The sequence below is a fragment of the Pungitius pungitius genome, chromosome 4 (assembly GCF_949316345.1).
Source record: "Pungitius pungitius chromosome 4, fPunPun2.1, whole genome shotgun sequence".
In the NCBI taxonomy this organism is placed as follows: Eukaryota; Metazoa; Chordata; class Actinopteri; order Perciformes; family Gasterosteidae; genus Pungitius; species Pungitius pungitius.
Window position 1 is genome coordinate 8,797,412 of NC_084903.1, and position 17,629 is coordinate 8,815,040.

Here is a 17,629-nt window from a genome sequence, read left to right on the forward strand (position 1 = left end):
ATTTGTATCATTAACCTGCAAAGTAACTACTAACACATATTTCATTGCAGTAGAATGAGCTCACCATTTAACTTGGTCCTAAATTCACGATGACGTAACGCGCGTCACGTGACGGTCAGCTGTTCGAGGAGGAAGTAAACAACGTTGAATTGAAGGGACAAAACGGCAAGAGGAAGGTAAAGTACGCTGCTGTGGTCAGATGTAGCTTACCTTTCAGTCAGATTAATTTGCTTGTAGGGCTGTTTACCGCCACGGTTTGCCCTTCCGCTTCTGAATACAACCTGACTTCATACATAAAGTAGCAAGCTGCGTCTCGCTCAGCTGCACTGTTAGCTCGAGCATTAGCTTAATGTTAGCAGTCACCACAGCAACAGCATTCTAGCGGGTCTTCGTCGGCCTGTCAGTGGTTGGACGGCAAATGAAATGCGTTGTGTTTTGCTTGTGTTTCTCGGCCATGAGCTCTTGAGAAGGTTCCTATTCTCTGTGGAAAGAGGCAGGGGTCCAAAATGGGCGTTTGGTGTGGTGGAAAGTGACTTATTTAGGTCACATTTAACGTTACTAAAGTACTACATTTACGTGCCTTTCTGAGGAAATAGTTTAATCGTATTCTTTACCTCAGGTGTCTCCTCGTGCTTAGAATATCCAGATTTCAAAAGGGAACATTATGCCTTTTACACCTTTTAATATTCCAGTAATATATAATATGTACACGATACATCATAAAAGTTCCTTGTATATTTGATGCCAATACAACATATGAGTGATAAACATTAGTGCATCATTAATTATGATTAAACTTCATATTTGAGCTTTTCCTCCCTCCATGTGTCCCCAAGAACCGGCTCTACAAATGACAACTCTGATCTGCACTTTACAAGACCATCGAGATGATGTCAACTGGTGCGCCTTCTCCGGCAAACTGTTTGCCACGTGCTCCGGCGACAAAACCCTCCGGATGTACAGCAGCCACGACTTCTCGGAGCTGCCCTTCTCGCCGCTGTCAGGACACGGATACGGCGTCCACTGCTGTTGCTTCAGCACCTGCGGACAGTTCTTGGCCTCATGCTCGACTGATGCCACCACAATGGTTTGGTCCACCGCCACGGGCGAGATCGAGGCCGTGCTGGAGCATCCCGGCCGTAGTCCGGTGAGGATCTGTGTGCTCTCCCCTGACTCGGCACACCTGGTTTCCGGAGCATCGGATGGCACGTTGGCTCTTTGGGATTTCCCCTCCAAAAAGCTGCGCAGGTACATTTGACTCCAACAGCCAGTTCATTCGCGTGGCAACTGTCTCTGATTTTTCAAATCCACGCTGTTTTGACATTTCCTGGACTTAATGATTGATAGATTAATTAGATGAAGCATTCAGCGCATTTACTGATAATGAAGATGAATTGTTGATCGCAGGCCCATTTGTAAACAACACAGTACAAGTATCTTTGATATCCCTGACAAAGGGAGCGGAAAGCTTAGTTCAAACAGTTCTCCTCACACCACTGTTTGCAGTAGCATGACATAATATTTCCCCTTTCCAGCCAGCAACCCGCCCCCTGTGATACTATACTTGAACAATGGCGATACGAGATTTGCCCGCTGATGCAGCTGCTGTCGGTTGTGTTTGTGAAGGACCGGAGCCGTGAATGACACGACAATGGTAGCCTGCTCCTTCAGCCCCTGCAGTCAGGTGTTCGTGAGCGGCTCCACCTACGGAGACCTGCGTCTGTGGGACCTGGACATGAACCAGCTCCACGCCGAGAAAAACGCCCACGACCTGGGGGTCACATGCTGCACCTTCGCTCCAAGCATCCTCAGTGGTGACAAACCATTGCCGCGTGTTTGTCTTCAACTCTGCGAGGCGCGGCTTAGTCGGGTGTTTCTGCCAGCATTTGGGAGTAGAGAAATGATTACGTGAAATGTTCTTAAGTCAACATTTTTTGAAAAGAAATGCCTCAAATCGTTTTGTGAAAAGAGATGTGTACAGGGGAGTGCTATTGAGTGAATATTCATTACTATAAACCGATAGATAAACTATTTTAAAAAGTGGCCTGTACAGTTGTGGCCTGTGCGATTTTCTTTTCATATCTGTCGGCATTTACTGAAATCCCTCATTTTGCCAGATAATAATGCATGCCTCCCAGTTACAGTAAACACCGTCACATTCTTGAACCAGTCGCTGTATAGAACATAACTGTCATATTTACATCCAGCATCCTCTCAGGTTGGTTAAAATGACATCAGTCGCACGCAAAGTTCTTTGGCCTCATTCTAATCTCATTTTGGGGAAACCGCTTCTACAGACTTGTTATGTGTGAAAGATTGAATATGGACTTGTTTATTTTTAGGTGGTCAAGTGGTGCAGTTTCGCCTGGCGTCCTGTGGGCAAGACAGTCTCCTGAAGATCTGGGCCGTCAGCAAGTTTGTCTCAGGAGGTAGACTGACATACTGCATCTTTACTCATTTGCGTACCAAATGTTTTATTGCTAGCTGCTGGGCTCTTCTCATTCATTTATTTCTATTCAAATTTGCCCATAAATTTGATAAAATGTCTGTTTGATCTATTTAATCGAAACACCTCCTGTCAGGTAGCTGGATCATAACTGCAAAAGAGTGCCACTAACACCAACTTTTTATTTGTGAACACATTTTGTGCAAAAAGGTCTATTGTATTGAAAGTAACCGAGCTAGGTAGCTGCCAGACCAAGATTTAGCCTATGACTTTATCTCAATTGTCTGCCTTAAACAGCTCCCCTTCTCTTTGATTTTTGTTATTATTGACTTATTTTGGAAGCCTTTTCCCACTTCCTCTAATATGGCTCGCTGGTCAGTTTGGTCTGTTATGGTGTTTGAGTATTGCTGCTGTCTCTGTTTCTCTCTCTCTCTTGCAGGCTATAAGATGCAGCTCCTGCACACGCTAACTGGCCAGTCGGCCCCGGTCCTCTCCTGTGCTTACTCCTCAGATGGGCAGCTGCTTGTGTCTGGGTAGGATCTATAAGAGGCTTAACGGGGCGTATGAAGGGCTTTGGATATTGCGAACAGAATTATCAGTGTGATAAGATTATTTCTGCTTCAAGTAAGGAATAATAATACATAATACATATATATATATTTTTAATCTTAATTTCTTAGTCTTGACTACATCAGTTTTTCACTATTGTCTTGATATATTTACCATTGATGTAAAATAAAGATGCCAGGCTTTAAAGCAGACCAGCACTGGCATAAACTATAAGCACGCGATACCAAACCCTGACCACTAGAGGGAGACATAGATTGCTTTATTAATGAATGAAGGCTGACATTATGAACTGGATAGTCCTAATTATTATCTACAATATTGCTCACATGGTTACAGTTTTTTCTTTTTTTCCATTCAGTTCTGTGGACAAAACTGTCACAGTCTATGATGCTGTAAGTTTCTATTTCAATTTTTTAAATTTCCTTGGTAGTATATACTGAGGTCATGCTATAATCAACTCAGTTCACAATAAGTATGTTTATTCATTGTTTTTTGTCTTTGCAGAATAATGCAGTTTTGCTTTACACATTGAACCAGCACAAGAGGTAAAAACTGGTTAAGTTTTGTTGACTCAATTTTCTTACCATAAAATCCCAGGATAAATACATACATTTTGTCATCTTGTTTAAGGAACATCTTGTCTATGGTTTTCATTAGTTTTGATTTACTTATTGTTATATATCTTTCGTGTTTTTGTGTCTTCGCAAAATCTTATGTTGGGATATTGTAATTTTCAAGGATAATGCGCTCAATTTGAATTTAAAAAAACACTTAATTAAAATGTGTTTTGTATGCTCCGCCACTTGGTGTTAGTGCAGAATTCCTGAAAGAGGCCTTTCACACCGTTTCTTTGGTAACAAAACAAACAGATATCTCTGGGAAAATCTATTCCTGGAATTATTTAAAAGGACAAATATGATGAGACGTCACTTTGAGATATTTCTAAAACTGGTTTTATTAGTAATTGATTTTAATAAATTGATGGCTTGTATAAAACAGGTGAAAGTCTGGTTTTGACATTCGATCTCTTGTTAACAACAATATTCCACTTTTAGGGAAAGCAGCACCAGTTAATGGATCAGTGTGTTTTAAAATACATGCGTTTTATTATTTTTTCTATCACTGCGTCTCTTCCCCGTCACATACATGTGAAAATAAGCCCTGGCTAAATTATCACACTCACAAGCTATTTAAGTCCATCATGCCACCTGTGAATGAAAGGAAAAAAGCTCCCTTCCACTCAGTGAGGCGAATGAAAGTCCTTTTGGAAAACCACTTTCTGAAGTGGAAGTAGATGAGGCAAGTTGTGAGAAAGTGGATAAATGGCACAAAACAAAAAAGAAGAAAACCACAACAGGAAAAGCCTCCAGGAAACGCTAGACTTTAGACCAAGTCATAATACAACAGTGTTGCATTACTTTCCCCAAGTTCTCATTGGAGGTTTTTAGAAACATTGATTGAAGTGAACTGACTTTTGTGGATCAACACGAGCGATTCAGCTTAGAATGCCCTCATTAACGGTGCTTTGACTCCCTTGAATCTACTGAAAATGTCCTTTTACTCCTTATTTAGGTCTTTAGTGCAGCCTTTGATGTGGTGAGCGTCAGTGAATTGGCCCTCTGATGGAGAGCATTTGCATATATTGCACATATTTATTGAGCCTTAGTGCCCCGCCCTCTAAACCTGTAAAAGCCCAACTGCGGCCTCAGATCCTCAGGAGGGGGGCTTTGCAGCTGCTGCGAGGCTCGGGACTAAGACTTGGGGATTTTTTAGCTCCAGTTTCTGAATGCTTTGAATCAACCTGCTTGAGGATCGGATGCTCACAGCATCGCTATTATCTTTGAAGTTACTTCGTGCAAATGACTTTTTACGGGTTTTATGCGCTTCCAAAACTATCCCAGATTTTTACATGAAACATGTCCACGTAAACAACTCTGGTACTTTTGGTAATTCTGCCTGTTATTGCACGGAGAAAGTTGCACGTCATAGTTGACGCATCAAACGCTCAGGTGACTGAGGGTGTGCTCTGTTGCAGATACGTGACGGCCTGTTGCTTCTCTCCATCTTCACCACTTATCGCTACAGGATCGATGGATAAGACCGTAAACATCTGGAGGCTGGAGGACGGGTGCACTGACCATGGTGGGAAAAACACACAGTAACTTATATTTGGTTGATGGATGGCATTTGTTTTATGATCTGCATCTGTCCCCTTTACATTGTGTCCAATGGAAAGGTGGGAAGTCGTCCCCTAGTTAGTTTAATTCTAAAAGTCAATAAGTCTTTACGCTAAAAGGACAGAAGCTGTATTTAAAATGCCAACTGTGCGAGTCAAAGCAGAGTTGCATGTAGCTATTCCCTTTTGTGTTTGGATGTCATGGAATACACTGGTTTTATCTTGCATTTAAAGACAAACAGGTGTTGTATACGAGCGGGCTTTCTTTCCCATCACCACTCTTCAGTTTGTAGAAATATTGCATGGCATTGCTCGTGTTTACAGTCGCCTCTTCCTTTGTGTGTGTGTTCCAGAAAGTTCTGATCGGGCATCAAGTGAAGGTAAGAAGCAGGACAATATTCCTTTCTGTATAGTACTAGACACCAGGGTGCATGTAATCAGTAAAAATCACTAAATGAGACTCCCCCCCCCCCCCTCCCCCCTCATAGAATATGCACACTAACCATCAAACAATGTTGTCGTAACTGTGATTGGTCCTGTGTGTTATTCATGTTTACTCTGGCATTTCTGTCCGCAATAAAATCCCTCCTTTTCAAGCTTTTAGTTTTATCTTGCGTGAACGATGAAAATATTAATGAACCCCTTCAGACATTTCGTTCCACCTCCCTGTGCACACACGCTTTGCCAGGCACAGCCCCCTCCCCCCTCGTCGGTAACTAGTCAGCAGGGTTCTCGGAGCGTGTTGCATGCAGAGCATTTGGCCATTTCTCAAAGGGCACCGCAGCGGCACAACGACCGAGTGTCTCGCTTTGTCTCCCCCCTCGCAGAGAGGACCTCGGCGAGTCGGTCCAAGCTGCTGGTCAGCGATTGGTCGGAGGGGGATGTGTCTGCGTGGCTGGTGGAGGAAGGCCTCCAGGGATTGGTGGACAAATTCAGGGCCAACAACATGGACGGGACAGAGCTGCTCAGTCTCACCAAGGAGACGCTGACGTCAGAGCTGCACGTAGGTGAGGAGGACGCACACAGCTCAGCGGGTGCGATGCCACTTCAGCGGCCTCTCGTGCTGTCGTGGTCCCGAAGCGTCTGCCCCCCCCCTCCCCGCCCGTGTAAGAATATAAACACGCTCTTAGGGGTATTGACCCTGATACAGAGCACTTCAACAGTTGCATAATCGGATCACCAAAGCCTTATTTCCCATTAGGTGTGAAGTGGATTTACACCTAATATCAATAGAGCTTCTTGTGTTATTTTTTCATGTCCTAAATGAGAAAAATCTTTAGCTAATCAGACTATTTTTGAACACCCAAGCCTCAAGTAGGAGTGCTATGCCGTTGATGTCAGTCTAGCAGCTAGGCCAATATCTGTCAAAGAAGTTATCAACAAATGTTTGCCGTCATTTCCATCCCACAGCGGCTGTCAATCACTCCTCAGTTTACACAGCTCCCGAGCGGTGACAGCTGGTGTTCACATTGTTCTGTTTTCACTAGTGTTGCGAGAATCCCTCCTGACTTGGAGAGCAGCATTAAGAGGCAACATTTGTAGATGCTGCGATGAAAGACAGCGAAGGTGGGAGAGAAATCAATGAGTGTGCTTTTCACCTAAAGAGCCAGCATAAGAAAATAAAACCGAGCAGGATCATCAGGGAGTCGACAACGTGCTTTGTGTTCATCAGTAGTGAAAAATCCTTTTCTCCAAACTCAAATCTTTCCGTTTTTCTTTTCTTTTTTCGGCAGTCCGGTCTCGTAACAGAGTGTTGCCGAAGCAACACTATTCAAACTGTGCCTGCTTGAGTGTTTAACTATGAATTAGACAGTCAGCACACGTGATGCGCTCCCACCATGTTCTCTCCCACCCACGCTCACATTCCCCATCCGAGAGGAGAAGAATCACAAATGCTCCAAACCGCGATATTCGTTATGATCGTTTATGTCAGTGTTTCAGTCGGGCTCGTTCCTCTCGAGGCTCCAGTGGTTAATGGGCGCACACACAGTCTTGATTGGTCCGTTTTCTCTTGATCGTGTGTGTGTGTGTGTGTGTGTGTGTGTGTGTGTGTGTGTGTGTGTGTGTGTGTGTGTGTGTGTGTGTGTGTGTGTGTGTGTGTGTGTGTGTGTGTGTGTGTGTGTGTGTGTGTGTGTGTGTGTGTGTGCGTACAGAGTCTGTCGGCCTCCGCGGTAAACTCCTGAGGAAGGTGGAGGAGCTGAAGAGCGGTTCAGTGTGTTTGGGCATTCCTGATGAGTTCTTGTGTCCAATCACCAGAGAGCTGATGAGGGAACCAGTCATTGCTGCCGGTAAGCGGAGATCAGACCTTCTCCACTCGACACAATTCAGATACAACGACACCACGGAGTCAACTCATGAGACTCTAAACGTCGACTTTGCTTTTGGGATTTGAACAACCCGGACGTTTGCCAACAGATGGATACTCGTATGAGAGAGGGGCCATCGATAGCTGGATCAGCACAAAGAACCGCTCCAGCCCCATGACCAACCTCCCCTTAATAACGACTCTGCTCACCCCTAATCACACCCTGAAGATGGCCATCGGCCGATGGAAAACCAATCACTAGCGTCTGAAAGGCTCACAGTGATTTCCCTTTAGTAGACAGAAGTCCCATCAGTTCAGGTATGGCTGCAAATGATTCGGTTGTAAATGAGGCATCTGCGCACTGTGGTCGTTTCTCTGTTTGCAATTATTTGTAATTATTTTAAACCACTGGAGAGCAGAATTTTGGCAACAAATCTAAACGTACTTTCAGTTTATTTCGTTAAGTAGATACACACCGATACCATGGGAGCAACCTCCAGATCAAGAATGCAACTTTAAAGTGGCGACGATCAAAAGGATTATAATAACAAACACAAATGTTTGTGTGGTCTGCAAATCTACTGTCAAGAGCCAGATATTTCTCTAAGGAGATGGTGGAGACCAAAACCAGAGCTAAAAGAGAGTAAATGTTAGCTTCCTCTGACTGGATTACCAGAAATTATCCAACAATAATTGGCTCAGGAATGGCAATCAAAAATGAGTAATGTTGGTTACCTTACTAAAAACACTATTTGCACTAATTGCACAGTAATGATTACACATATGGGCTCCTTAGATTGTTGCAGGATCTGCAAGCATTATTATTCAGCATTTAATGAAATAAATGTCATTAATGAAGATATGACCACTGAGAATTTGCAACGTCCACATTTCATACAAGCAGTTTATTTGGATGATGGTCTGTTTCGATAAATTAGGTTGAACCTTTCACCCATCCGTACACAACAGAATCTTGGGCAACATTTTATGGATTATACTGTGAAAGAAGTAGATGTAGAAATAAAAAGCCCCCATTGATATTTTATTTTACCACAATGATAAAGTGGTAACATTTTGTAATCCATAGATGATCGGAGACGCGTATATGACAGCTGTGTACAAAGTCCCGTAAGATTTTCCATCATCGACTGCTCGCGTAAATGCTCTCTCCCTCTGTGTATCCAAATGAACCAATAAACACTGTATATGAATATGCTCTGCTATGCAAAAATAAATAACATACTGTGAATCCTGATGCAATCGATTCAATATTAGATTATGACAAAAACTTTCCAACTGTACAACTGATTTTTTTTTTTTAATCAAATGTACCAAGAAAAAGACTCCGAAGCACGCAGTCATTTCTTTTGAAGCCTGTAATGCTGACAGATAACCACTTACAGGGAAATATATAATCTGCAAATAGTGTAGAACGTACAAATATAAATGTTTCTTAAAAGACACTTGACAATAGAAATGGTGATAGCCAGCAACTAATAGCATGGTTTTTAAATATATATATATATATATATATATATTCGTGCACAAAGCTTTCTCTGACTTTAATATTGGTTATAATAAATTAAAAGATAACATACTACTTTTTTCAAATCCCTACTTTTGTTGAATATACTAGTGTAGCTCTAGACGAGTAAGCAAAAGCAGAGCAGCCTGAGTTGAACACTGGTTCTAGATTGTAAATGCAGTGCAGCAGCATGACTTTACAAAAGCGGCTCAGGGAAGGGAGCTGTTCTCAAAGCAGTCCCCCTCGCTACCTTGATGGCTCGCGGCTTGTTGGAACCGGCCTGTGCCTGAGCGTCGTCAATCACACGTTGGACTCTATGAACGAGCGCTTGGGTTTGATGGGAGCCATATGCAGAGCGGGGTTGTCCCTCGTCAGGCTCGCCTGGCGGGGCCTCCCGTCGGGGAAGCGCAGCTGGGAGGACGCCGAGCCTCTGGCCTCTCGCTGGTGGAGCCTCTCTCCAAACTCCCAACCGTGCTGCTGGCTGGCGGCCTGGCTTCCAGACAGCTGGTCCGGGAAGGGAGTGCGTTTGTACTCACTGTTCGACCCCTGAAACTCCATCACTGACATGCTGAAGGTCTCCAGCCCCCCTCCTTGCCCCTGTCGGCTCAGGCCGGAGGTCTGCTGGCCTTGCACTCGCACCGACTTGTCCGTCACTCCCATGAAAGGCCGGGCCTTCAGCTCGGGCTTCGTCTTGAAGCTGCCGCTGCTCTTGATGGGGCACGGGGCGTCGGACACCTGCTGCCTGCCGCCGTCCGACAGGTTCCCACTGGAGGCCTGGCTGGAGCTGGAGCCCCTTGAGCCTGCTGTCCCTCCTCCTCCTCCTCCTCCACCACAATCCCTCCTGACCTCCATACCAGAGCCCAGAGCAAGAGACAGGCCATCCAGAGCCGCCGAGTGGGTGGAGAGTCTGTCGGAGCCCCTGGAGAAGCTGGAGGAGCGTGGTTGGTACATCTGGAGAGGCCCGGGTGGGGAGGAGCTGTTGGGGGACATGGGGTGAAAGAGCTCAGTGGGACTGTGTCCACAGTGTTCGTTGGCCAATCCGTGGCCGATGTCAATACCGAGCAGCGGCGCGGGCCTCAGGGAGGTGGACATACGTCTGCTAGGCAGCGGGCTGGACGGGCCGCACAGGGAGAGGGGCCGACCCCCAACTCTGCCCCCTGACTGGAGGGAGTGGCAGTGGTGCTGAGTCCTGCCGAGGCCCTGGTTCTGGGCCTGCCTGTTGGTCGGAGCCTCGGGCAAGTCCACAAAAAGTTGGTTCTGCACATATTCCTCTTGTGGGAAACATGGCAACTGGTCTGCTAGACCAAAGATCCGTTTGGGAGCGTACGGATTCATGGGCCAGAATTCTGGACTTTTCCCACAGTGCAGGCTGGCCTCGTCTCCTTCCTCTCTCTCCTCCTCCTCCTCCTCCTCCTTCTCTGCATCGGTGCGCTCCGCGGGGGCCGGCCTCTCCAGGCTTCCCTGGGAAAAGGCGTCTGCCTCCTCCTCTGGGGCCTGATGGTGGTGGGTGTGCGGGTCCCTGTTGTGACCTTGTGCCATGTTGTTGCTGGATGCCTTCTGATGATGTTTGCACTCCTCCTCCACCCGGACCAGCAGGCGCCGGATCTCCCGGTTGGACGGGGAGACTCGCGCCGCTTCGTGGAGGTCCGCCAGCGCCGCAGCAAACTGCCTGAAGAAAATGAACAAAAGGAACACTTAATTTACACAGCCGAGGGTTGCTTTCCATTGAGCGAAATGAAAGAATCCTATTGAACGCGGTTGTACCTGCTGCTCCTCTTGGCACGTGCTCTGGCATAATACGCCTCATATGACCTGGGTTTGAGTTCCAGGGCTCTTGTTGCAAACTCTTCAGCTATCCCAAAATCCTGTGTTTTCAGATAGGAAAGGTGCATTTAGTATTTCGTCTCAATTCAGGTGCAAAAAAAGACTAAATGCAAACAAACCAAAAGCCTTGGAAAGTGTTTTGCAGAAATAACCTAAGGTCATTTCAATAAAAATTGTATTGGGGTTAATTTCCTCTAAATACGGTTCTAAAGATCGAAGCCCGTTCTATTGAAACAGAAGCTTTGCTGTATCTTTTATATTGACCAAGGAGCAGAAAGAGAAACACACAGAGAGCTGCTTGTTTTTTTTGTGTGTGTCTTTTTTTACCACCTCGTTACGGCTCTCATCAGCACTCCCAGGGGAATATTTAATGACACAAGCTCATTGTGATTCTGTCCTTGAGAGGGAGGTCAAAACGGCAGCCTTGAACGTGGGATTGTGAACATTGCTGCTGAATGTTTAATGACGGTATCATGTAGTCTCTCTGCCGGCCCCTTGCTGGCTGCATTCTGCTATAATATGAGGATTCAGCCAGTCCACTATCCACTGTAAACAACAGAGAAAGAGAGTGCGCTCGCTGGTCTGCCAGAGAGAATGACCTTATCACATCACATTATCTGCTCCATTATTCATCGGCCACAGTGACCCTTAAGGACGGCATTTTTACACAGTCTGTTTGGACGTCTGTCATCACCAGGGTGGGTTCCCGACCTGGCTGCAGGCCCCACACATCTGTCTCCACACTAACAGCATGTGGTTATTTATTATGTCACCACCTGATTCCATGGTCTGCCAGGGAGACATTCTGCAAGGGACACTTTGAAAGTAAAAATGACATTTTTAAGTTGCTAGGAATAAATGAGATTTCTTAAGGAAGCATCCAGCTTGCCACCCCCTCGGCATCTAATAAACCTGCCGGCGTTAAGAAGTGCATGAGCAGTTTGTTACAGCTGTGGGCCTTACGTTGGTTTTCCTGCGGCAGCGGGACAGGTTTAGATAGAGGGAGACCCGCAGGTCTTTGAGCCCTTTCAGCTCCTCTCCTTGCCCATCACGCGGCAGCTTCCTCAGGGCGTACTGATAACGCTGGCCCGCCTCCTTCATTCGGCCCTTCTGAGGAACACCCAGGAACCAGGGGGAGAAGAGAAGACCATGTCTGACAACCCATCCACCACAAACCTCGTTTGAAGTCTATTGAAACACAATTGCCGCAGGGGCTACCACGTTTGGACCAACACGCTGTCGTCTGCAACATTTCCTATGATATACCTTGTAAAGCATGTTCCCCTCCTCCATCAGCTTCTGCAGCAGGATGAGGAGAATGTCTGGTTTGGAGGAGGCCATAGCCCACGTAGCGTGACCTGATGAACGGGTACAAATATTTATCTTTCTAATGTCTGTCTCGTCTGGTCTCTTTGACTTTGTGCCTGGCATTAATCTTGTACCTGATCGATCGTGTGGAGCCGTTTTGTAGCCTGTCGGTGGATGAAGGAGAGGGACCGGGGGGAGGGGGGGGGGACAAAAACAGGGTGAAAAGGGGCTTCGGGTATGCGATGTCAGATAGCAAAACAGAGAGGAACAAAACACTGCAGGGAAGTGAAATAGGCAAATATGAGCTCAAATATAGCACATCACACAAATCTATCGTAGTGTTCATTGAGTGGTTGAAGTCCAAAACAAATATGAATACACTGGGTTTAGCCGGAGAGGTGTTGATTCAGCCTTGTGCTCACTTTAGAGGCCGCGCAGGGCAGTTAAAGATGAAACTCTTTGTTATGACTATAGAATTCCTCTGGTTAAGGTAAGCGTGGTGTTCGTACCCATCTTGGAGCCCTTCTTAAGCACCGAGGCCACCAGAGCCGGGTTCTGGCAGCCGGGCGTCCGGTCTGAAGCTCTGGTGCCGTTGTTGTCGCCTCTCTCCAGCACCGCTCCATTTTCCACCAGGCAATGCACCTGACAAACAATAATAACGTCACATTACTCAATTCAAATAAGTATGATTCTTGCAATTAAAAGATTGTCAGGTAATTGAATAATTAGGCTCATTACACTCGTTATGGATCAGTCTGCAACTCTCTACCCTGATGGTTTTGAAAAAAAACACTTGATTATCAGATCATTTTGATTACTCTCCTGCTGATCAATGGATTATATTACATTTATTTCATTAACATTTAGTTTGAACTCCACATGAACTGTGATTGCAAATTGATGTCCTGAGTTACAGGGGATATTATTATCATCATAATTTTAGGGATTATGATTTACTCAGTTTGTTTAAAATAGCAGTTTTTTGAGTGTTTTCAGGTATAAGCTTCTTCACCAAACTGAAATTTAACTGAAAGTTAATGCAAATGCTTAAGTATTCTAAACCTGTATTTTATTTCTGCCATTTACAACATGATGTATGACGAACAACAGCGTGAAACCCACTGTATCTGCGTCCCCGGTCAGGGCAGAGAGGTCGAGAGGAGTCCTTCCCTGCCTGTCAGGTTGGTTCAGGTCTGCGCCGGCCTCCGCCAGAAGTTGCACCACAGCTTTCTGGCCCTTCAGACAAGCCCAGCCAAGTGCAGTGAGCCCCTCCTGATCAGCAGCGGACACGGATGCACCTGGGACCACAGACCAAGCAAATATTCTTCTTCAGTCAGTCGTATATATATATTAGAATATTTTAGTCCGGAAGGTGTGGACTCCCACCTTTTGTCAGCAGCAGTTCGGCGGTGCTGGTGTGGCCCTCGGAGGCTGCCAGCATCAGCGCGGTGCGACCCTGCTTCTCATGGACTTCGATGTCTGCGCCTTGCTTCAGTAGCATCTCCACAACCTGGAGCAGGACGGGGGGGGAAAAAAGTGTCATGGGAAAAAAATGAAAATAGGACAGGAATGGTTAAATGATGAACATCCGGGGGTGGGGGGGGGGGGGGGGGGGAGGGGCGGCTAACGAGCAGACTGCGCCTAACCTGCGTGTGCCCGTGTTTGGAGGCACTGAGCAGCGGGGCCATCCCCCTGCGGTTGGGTATCTCCAGCCCTGCCCCCCGCTCCAGGAGGAACGCGCACACCTCCGTCCTCCCCCTTCCTGCTGCCGCGCTCAGCACTGACAGGAGGTCGGCATGTGGGTGAGACAACGAGGCGGAGATGAATATGTTGTTGACACATTTTGCAAGGAGGTAGAAGCAGGGGTGAAAGACAGACCAAGACAGACATTTCCATCATAGGTTTGATTCTATTCTATTTTCTGTTCTAATACAAATCGAGAGTAAAGGATCCAAATTGCTCAGAGGCTGCGCTTCCTTTCTCGGGCTTCCTCTTCAGCGACCAAAAGCCAACAGCGTATCCGACCATAACTCTACGCACTAAATGACTTGGGACCTTCCTTATCCAGCCGGTGCTACTTTGGCCAACAGAGGGTCTTTCCTAGTCCCCGTGTCCTTCAGGTAATTGAGCAGCTGGAGATAGAAGCAAGGTATCGATGCTATGCTCTAACCTACAATTACCCTTGATAAATGACACCATGCTTCATGTGAGCACGTGCCTCAGCGAACAAATCGATTCTATATTACAGCCTTAAAAGATAAATTATTGTCATATCTGAGACAAAGGAAAAAAAGACATGTTTGTTTAAGGTGACTTTGTGCAGCTACACAAATAGTAATGGGGTTAGTGAAGCTTCTGCTTTAGATATGCGAACTAAACCAGTGAACGTGATATTCTCTATTAAAATGCATATTCAAAACATGCGATACACTGTATGCACCACTTGTAATCCCTGAAGTCCAAATCCTGGGCTCAGTATTCGGACTTGTATCCTTCACTGGTAATCAGTGCACATGGACAGAAATCAAAGGATACTAACACTAAAGAGAAAACCTAAGACAAGGTTTCAGAGGATATACCATGCCCTCATTTTTTCTACTCCTGCACGGGAGGGGACTGTAATAGAATTAGACCCTAATGATGCTGTAGCCAGAGATGCAGGCTTCATCGGACAAGCTTTCAGGAAATGAACCTAACACAATTCGCATCTGAGATAGAGGTAAAAGTCTTACAATTGAATACAAGCAGCTTTTTAGAAGCTAAAAACGTGGCTGGGAAAGATGTTCCGTGTGATCAATCAGATGCCCATTTATAGCCAAAGTGTTTACAATTGAGTCATTTCTTGCTCACGATAGTGAAAACAGTTAGCTGAGGTCCTGCCGCTCCATTCAGGGAGCTCACTGTGCAAACATTTCAAGGTAAGTTTGCTGTTTCATGTTTTAAACTGTGCCCAAAATGCAACCGTAAAGCATCTTTGAGCATGACTCCAGATCCACACTGATGAGTAGAAAGAGGCGAGAAAGCTAAATTTATCTGACTGATAGGAGAAATTCACCCGTTTCTCCCCAGAGAGAGTCGTGTGCGTCCATCTGCACTGCCAGCTGTTCATCTTTCAAGTCCAGCAAGCTCTTCACCACCTGCAGAAAAACCCAATTTAACAGTCCTTTGTATTGCTGGCTTGCTGTTTGGGAAGAAAAACAAAGCACTCACAGACCTTGACCACAGTAAAGCGCATCTGATAAATCCTCTACGCCGAGCAAGGACAGGCACCATGCTCTTCATTAAAACAAATGGTGGTGTTTTGTCAACGGGACCTTGGTCTCATACGCACCTGTGTGTGTCCCACACTGGCTGCGGCTGTAAGCGCCTGCTGCGCTGCCGCTGCTTTCTCAGTGACGGTGTCATTGCTGTGGTGCTGCTGTGGGTCACTGGGACTCTCTGCCCCCCAATCTGGGCCCAGCAAGATGCTGATGATTTCAGCGTGGCCCTTCAGAGCAGCGTGGACCAGCGCACACTGGCTACTCTTATCAGCATGGCCCACCTGGCATAAAGGGGAACACAGGAGGACTTACAACACTGATGCCGGGCCTGTTTGTGTCATCTGTCCCTGAGTAGAACCTGTGTGGCGACTGCTCACTTTACCGCTGGTGTGATGGGGCTAAGAGACTGAAATCCTATTAATCCATGGTAACGCCCTCCAGAACCACATTTGTGTCCCCTCCTCTTGGCCTGTGACACTGACCTTGGCCCCCTTTTTGCAAAGGAGGCTGACAATGTCGACGTGTCCCGCGGCGGCGGCCAGACACAGGGGCGTCATGCCGCTGTCGGCGGCCCCCTCTACGGGAGCACCCATCTCCAGCAGCAGGGCCACCATCTCCCCGTGGCCCAGGTGCGCGTGGACAGCCAGAATGGGGGCATGTCCTACCACTTCTGTGCACCAGGTCGAGCTCGCTCCTCCCAGCATCAACAGACGGCTTACCTGCAAGGGCGAAAAGAATGCAGGATGGCCCATCTCGGCTTGTGAGTTTTTTTTGTGTGGATAAGTGTTTTTCCATTGAGTGCACACGTGTGTCACCTTGATGTTGGGCGTGTAGAGGTTCCTCAGGGAGGCCAGTGCTGCAGACAGGCTGTCTGTGCTGCAGTTCACCCACATTGCCTGAAGAACGCTGGAAGACACACCTGTCTTCTTACTCAGGCCCTGTGAGTGTGTGACAGAGACACACAGGTAGTGAGGGAGAGAGAGAGAGTTTACGCTTGATCAGATGAGATCTGTGCGGCTAAATTTGAGTTGTGCCCCAAGAGTAAAGCACTACGCAGGCCATGCATTCAAACAGAACAATACTCACAGTGTCATGGGGGGGTTATATGGATCGGAGCAGTGCTAATGTGTGTGGGTGGTGGTAGGAACAGGGTTCCACTCATAGTGCCTGTGTTTTAGTCTGTCTCTATTCAGTGAAACCTGTTTACGTGAATCCATTGGGAATCAATGTGATTCAGAAGAGTTGAGATACAATCGGTTCTAAACCGCATGACTGGTTATATACTCAGCATCACAGTTGGTGTTACCTTGAATATGTGAGCCTTGAGGATGTGGTGTCCCAGCTCCATAGTTTGCTGCCGGTTCAACTTGCCGTCCTGTCTGGAGAACATGAAGGCCAGGAGAGCGTGGCCACTCCTGTAGACAGATTTGATTTATTTGACAATAATTAACACACTTTTTTGGGGGGGGCGGGGATCAATTCACCACTGACCAGAAAGTGAATGCATTTCAAAAATCTTCTGCTGTCTAATGACCTTTGACTGCAAGTCTCACCTTGGGTCACAGAGAAAGTCACTGCTCTCTCCATCTGCTCTCCAAACCAGCCATTCTCTGAAGGAAGGATGACACAGCATCCGTGTGCCATCCCTGCGTCGCACCTAGGCACACAAATGATACAGAAGATGACTTCAAATGTAAAAGAAAAAATAACCATCAATTGGCGCATATATATATATATACTCTTATTTCTAAGTCAGTAGATGTAGGAAGATTATGTACCTTACATAGCAAAACAAAACACAGCATTAAACCTTTTGAAACTAAATCTTGAATCATTATCTGCTCTTACATGCAGTCATATCAAGTCTTACCATGAATCTATTAAGGCTGTCTAATCTCAGCAGGAAGTCCTTCCAATCCAGCTCCCCTCTCACACTGCCTGCATTCAGCGCCCTGAACATTTGTTCATCCGTCAGTGGGTGCAGAGACGCCAGGGCCACATTCAGCACCGGAAGTACACGTTCAAAGGCCTCTTTATCGGGAAAGCTCACGCGACACATCAGCAGGTACACCTAAAGGAAAGCCACAAGGTTAATGATGTGCGTGGGCGCTCCTGGTTGCCCGGTATAATCTCACAATATCCGACGTAATCCACAAGATGACGTTCCACAATGATTCGAGTGGGTCTTGTAAATTAGGTGTTGTGGAATTTGGAT

General features: G+C 46.4%; 2 protein-coding genes across 3 annotated transcripts in view; one reads left to right on the forward strand and one right to left on the reverse strand.

Moving 5' to 3' along the window:
- The first annotated feature begins 75 nt into the window (after positions 1 to 75).
- wdsub1 (WD repeat, sterile alpha motif and U-box domain containing 1) lies at positions 76 to 8,752 on the forward strand. Of its 2 annotated transcripts, none has more exons than XM_037452653.2 (12): positions 76 to 176; positions 837 to 1,248; positions 1,627 to 1,814; positions 2,343 to 2,429; positions 2,886 to 2,979; positions 3,375 to 3,408; positions 3,521 to 3,561; positions 5,052 to 5,158; positions 5,546 to 5,572; positions 6,020 to 6,199; positions 7,346 to 7,480; positions 7,608 to 8,752. In XM_037452653.2, the coding sequence occupies exons 2-12, from the start codon at positions 851 to 853 to the stop codon at positions 7,757 to 7,759; spliced, it is 1,443 nt and encodes a 480-aa protein (XP_037308550.1). In that variant the 5' UTR covers positions 76 to 176; positions 837 to 850; the 3' UTR covers positions 7,760 to 8,752. The 2 variants fall into 2 exon arrangements, with proteins under 2 accessions (XP_037308550.1, XP_037308560.1); XM_037452663.2 differs by having other exon boundaries at positions 7,449 to 7,480; positions 7,608 to 7,703.
- The window catches only part of LOC119196700 (protein TANC1-like), a 29,114-nt gene continuing 19,868 nt past the window's right edge, over positions 8,384 to 17,629 (reverse strand). The window contains exons 14-29 of the mRNA XM_037452640.2: positions 17,285 to 17,485; positions 16,968 to 17,071; positions 16,721 to 16,829; positions 16,230 to 16,352; positions 15,897 to 16,133; positions 15,486 to 15,695; positions 15,210 to 15,291; positions 13,801 to 13,934; positions 13,541 to 13,664; positions 13,277 to 13,452; positions 12,664 to 12,796; positions 12,289 to 12,318; positions 12,113 to 12,204; positions 11,810 to 11,956; positions 10,787 to 10,887; positions 8,384 to 10,691 (exon numbers count right to left, since the gene is read on the reverse strand). Coding sequence (XP_037308537.2) covers positions 9,323 to 10,691; positions 10,787 to 10,887; positions 11,810 to 11,956; positions 12,113 to 12,204; positions 12,289 to 12,318; positions 12,664 to 12,796; positions 13,277 to 13,452; positions 13,541 to 13,664; positions 13,801 to 13,934; positions 15,210 to 15,291; positions 15,486 to 15,695; positions 15,897 to 16,133; positions 16,230 to 16,352; positions 16,721 to 16,829; positions 16,968 to 17,071; positions 17,285 to 17,485 — 3,372 coding nt within the window. The 3' untranslated portion in view covers positions 8,384 to 9,322. The remainder of the gene's footprint in view (positions 10,692 to 10,786; positions 10,888 to 11,809; positions 11,957 to 12,112; positions 12,205 to 12,288; positions 12,319 to 12,663; positions 12,797 to 13,276; positions 13,453 to 13,540; positions 13,665 to 13,800; positions 13,935 to 15,209; positions 15,292 to 15,485; positions 15,696 to 15,896; positions 16,134 to 16,229; positions 16,353 to 16,720; positions 16,830 to 16,967; positions 17,072 to 17,284; positions 17,486 to 17,629) is intronic.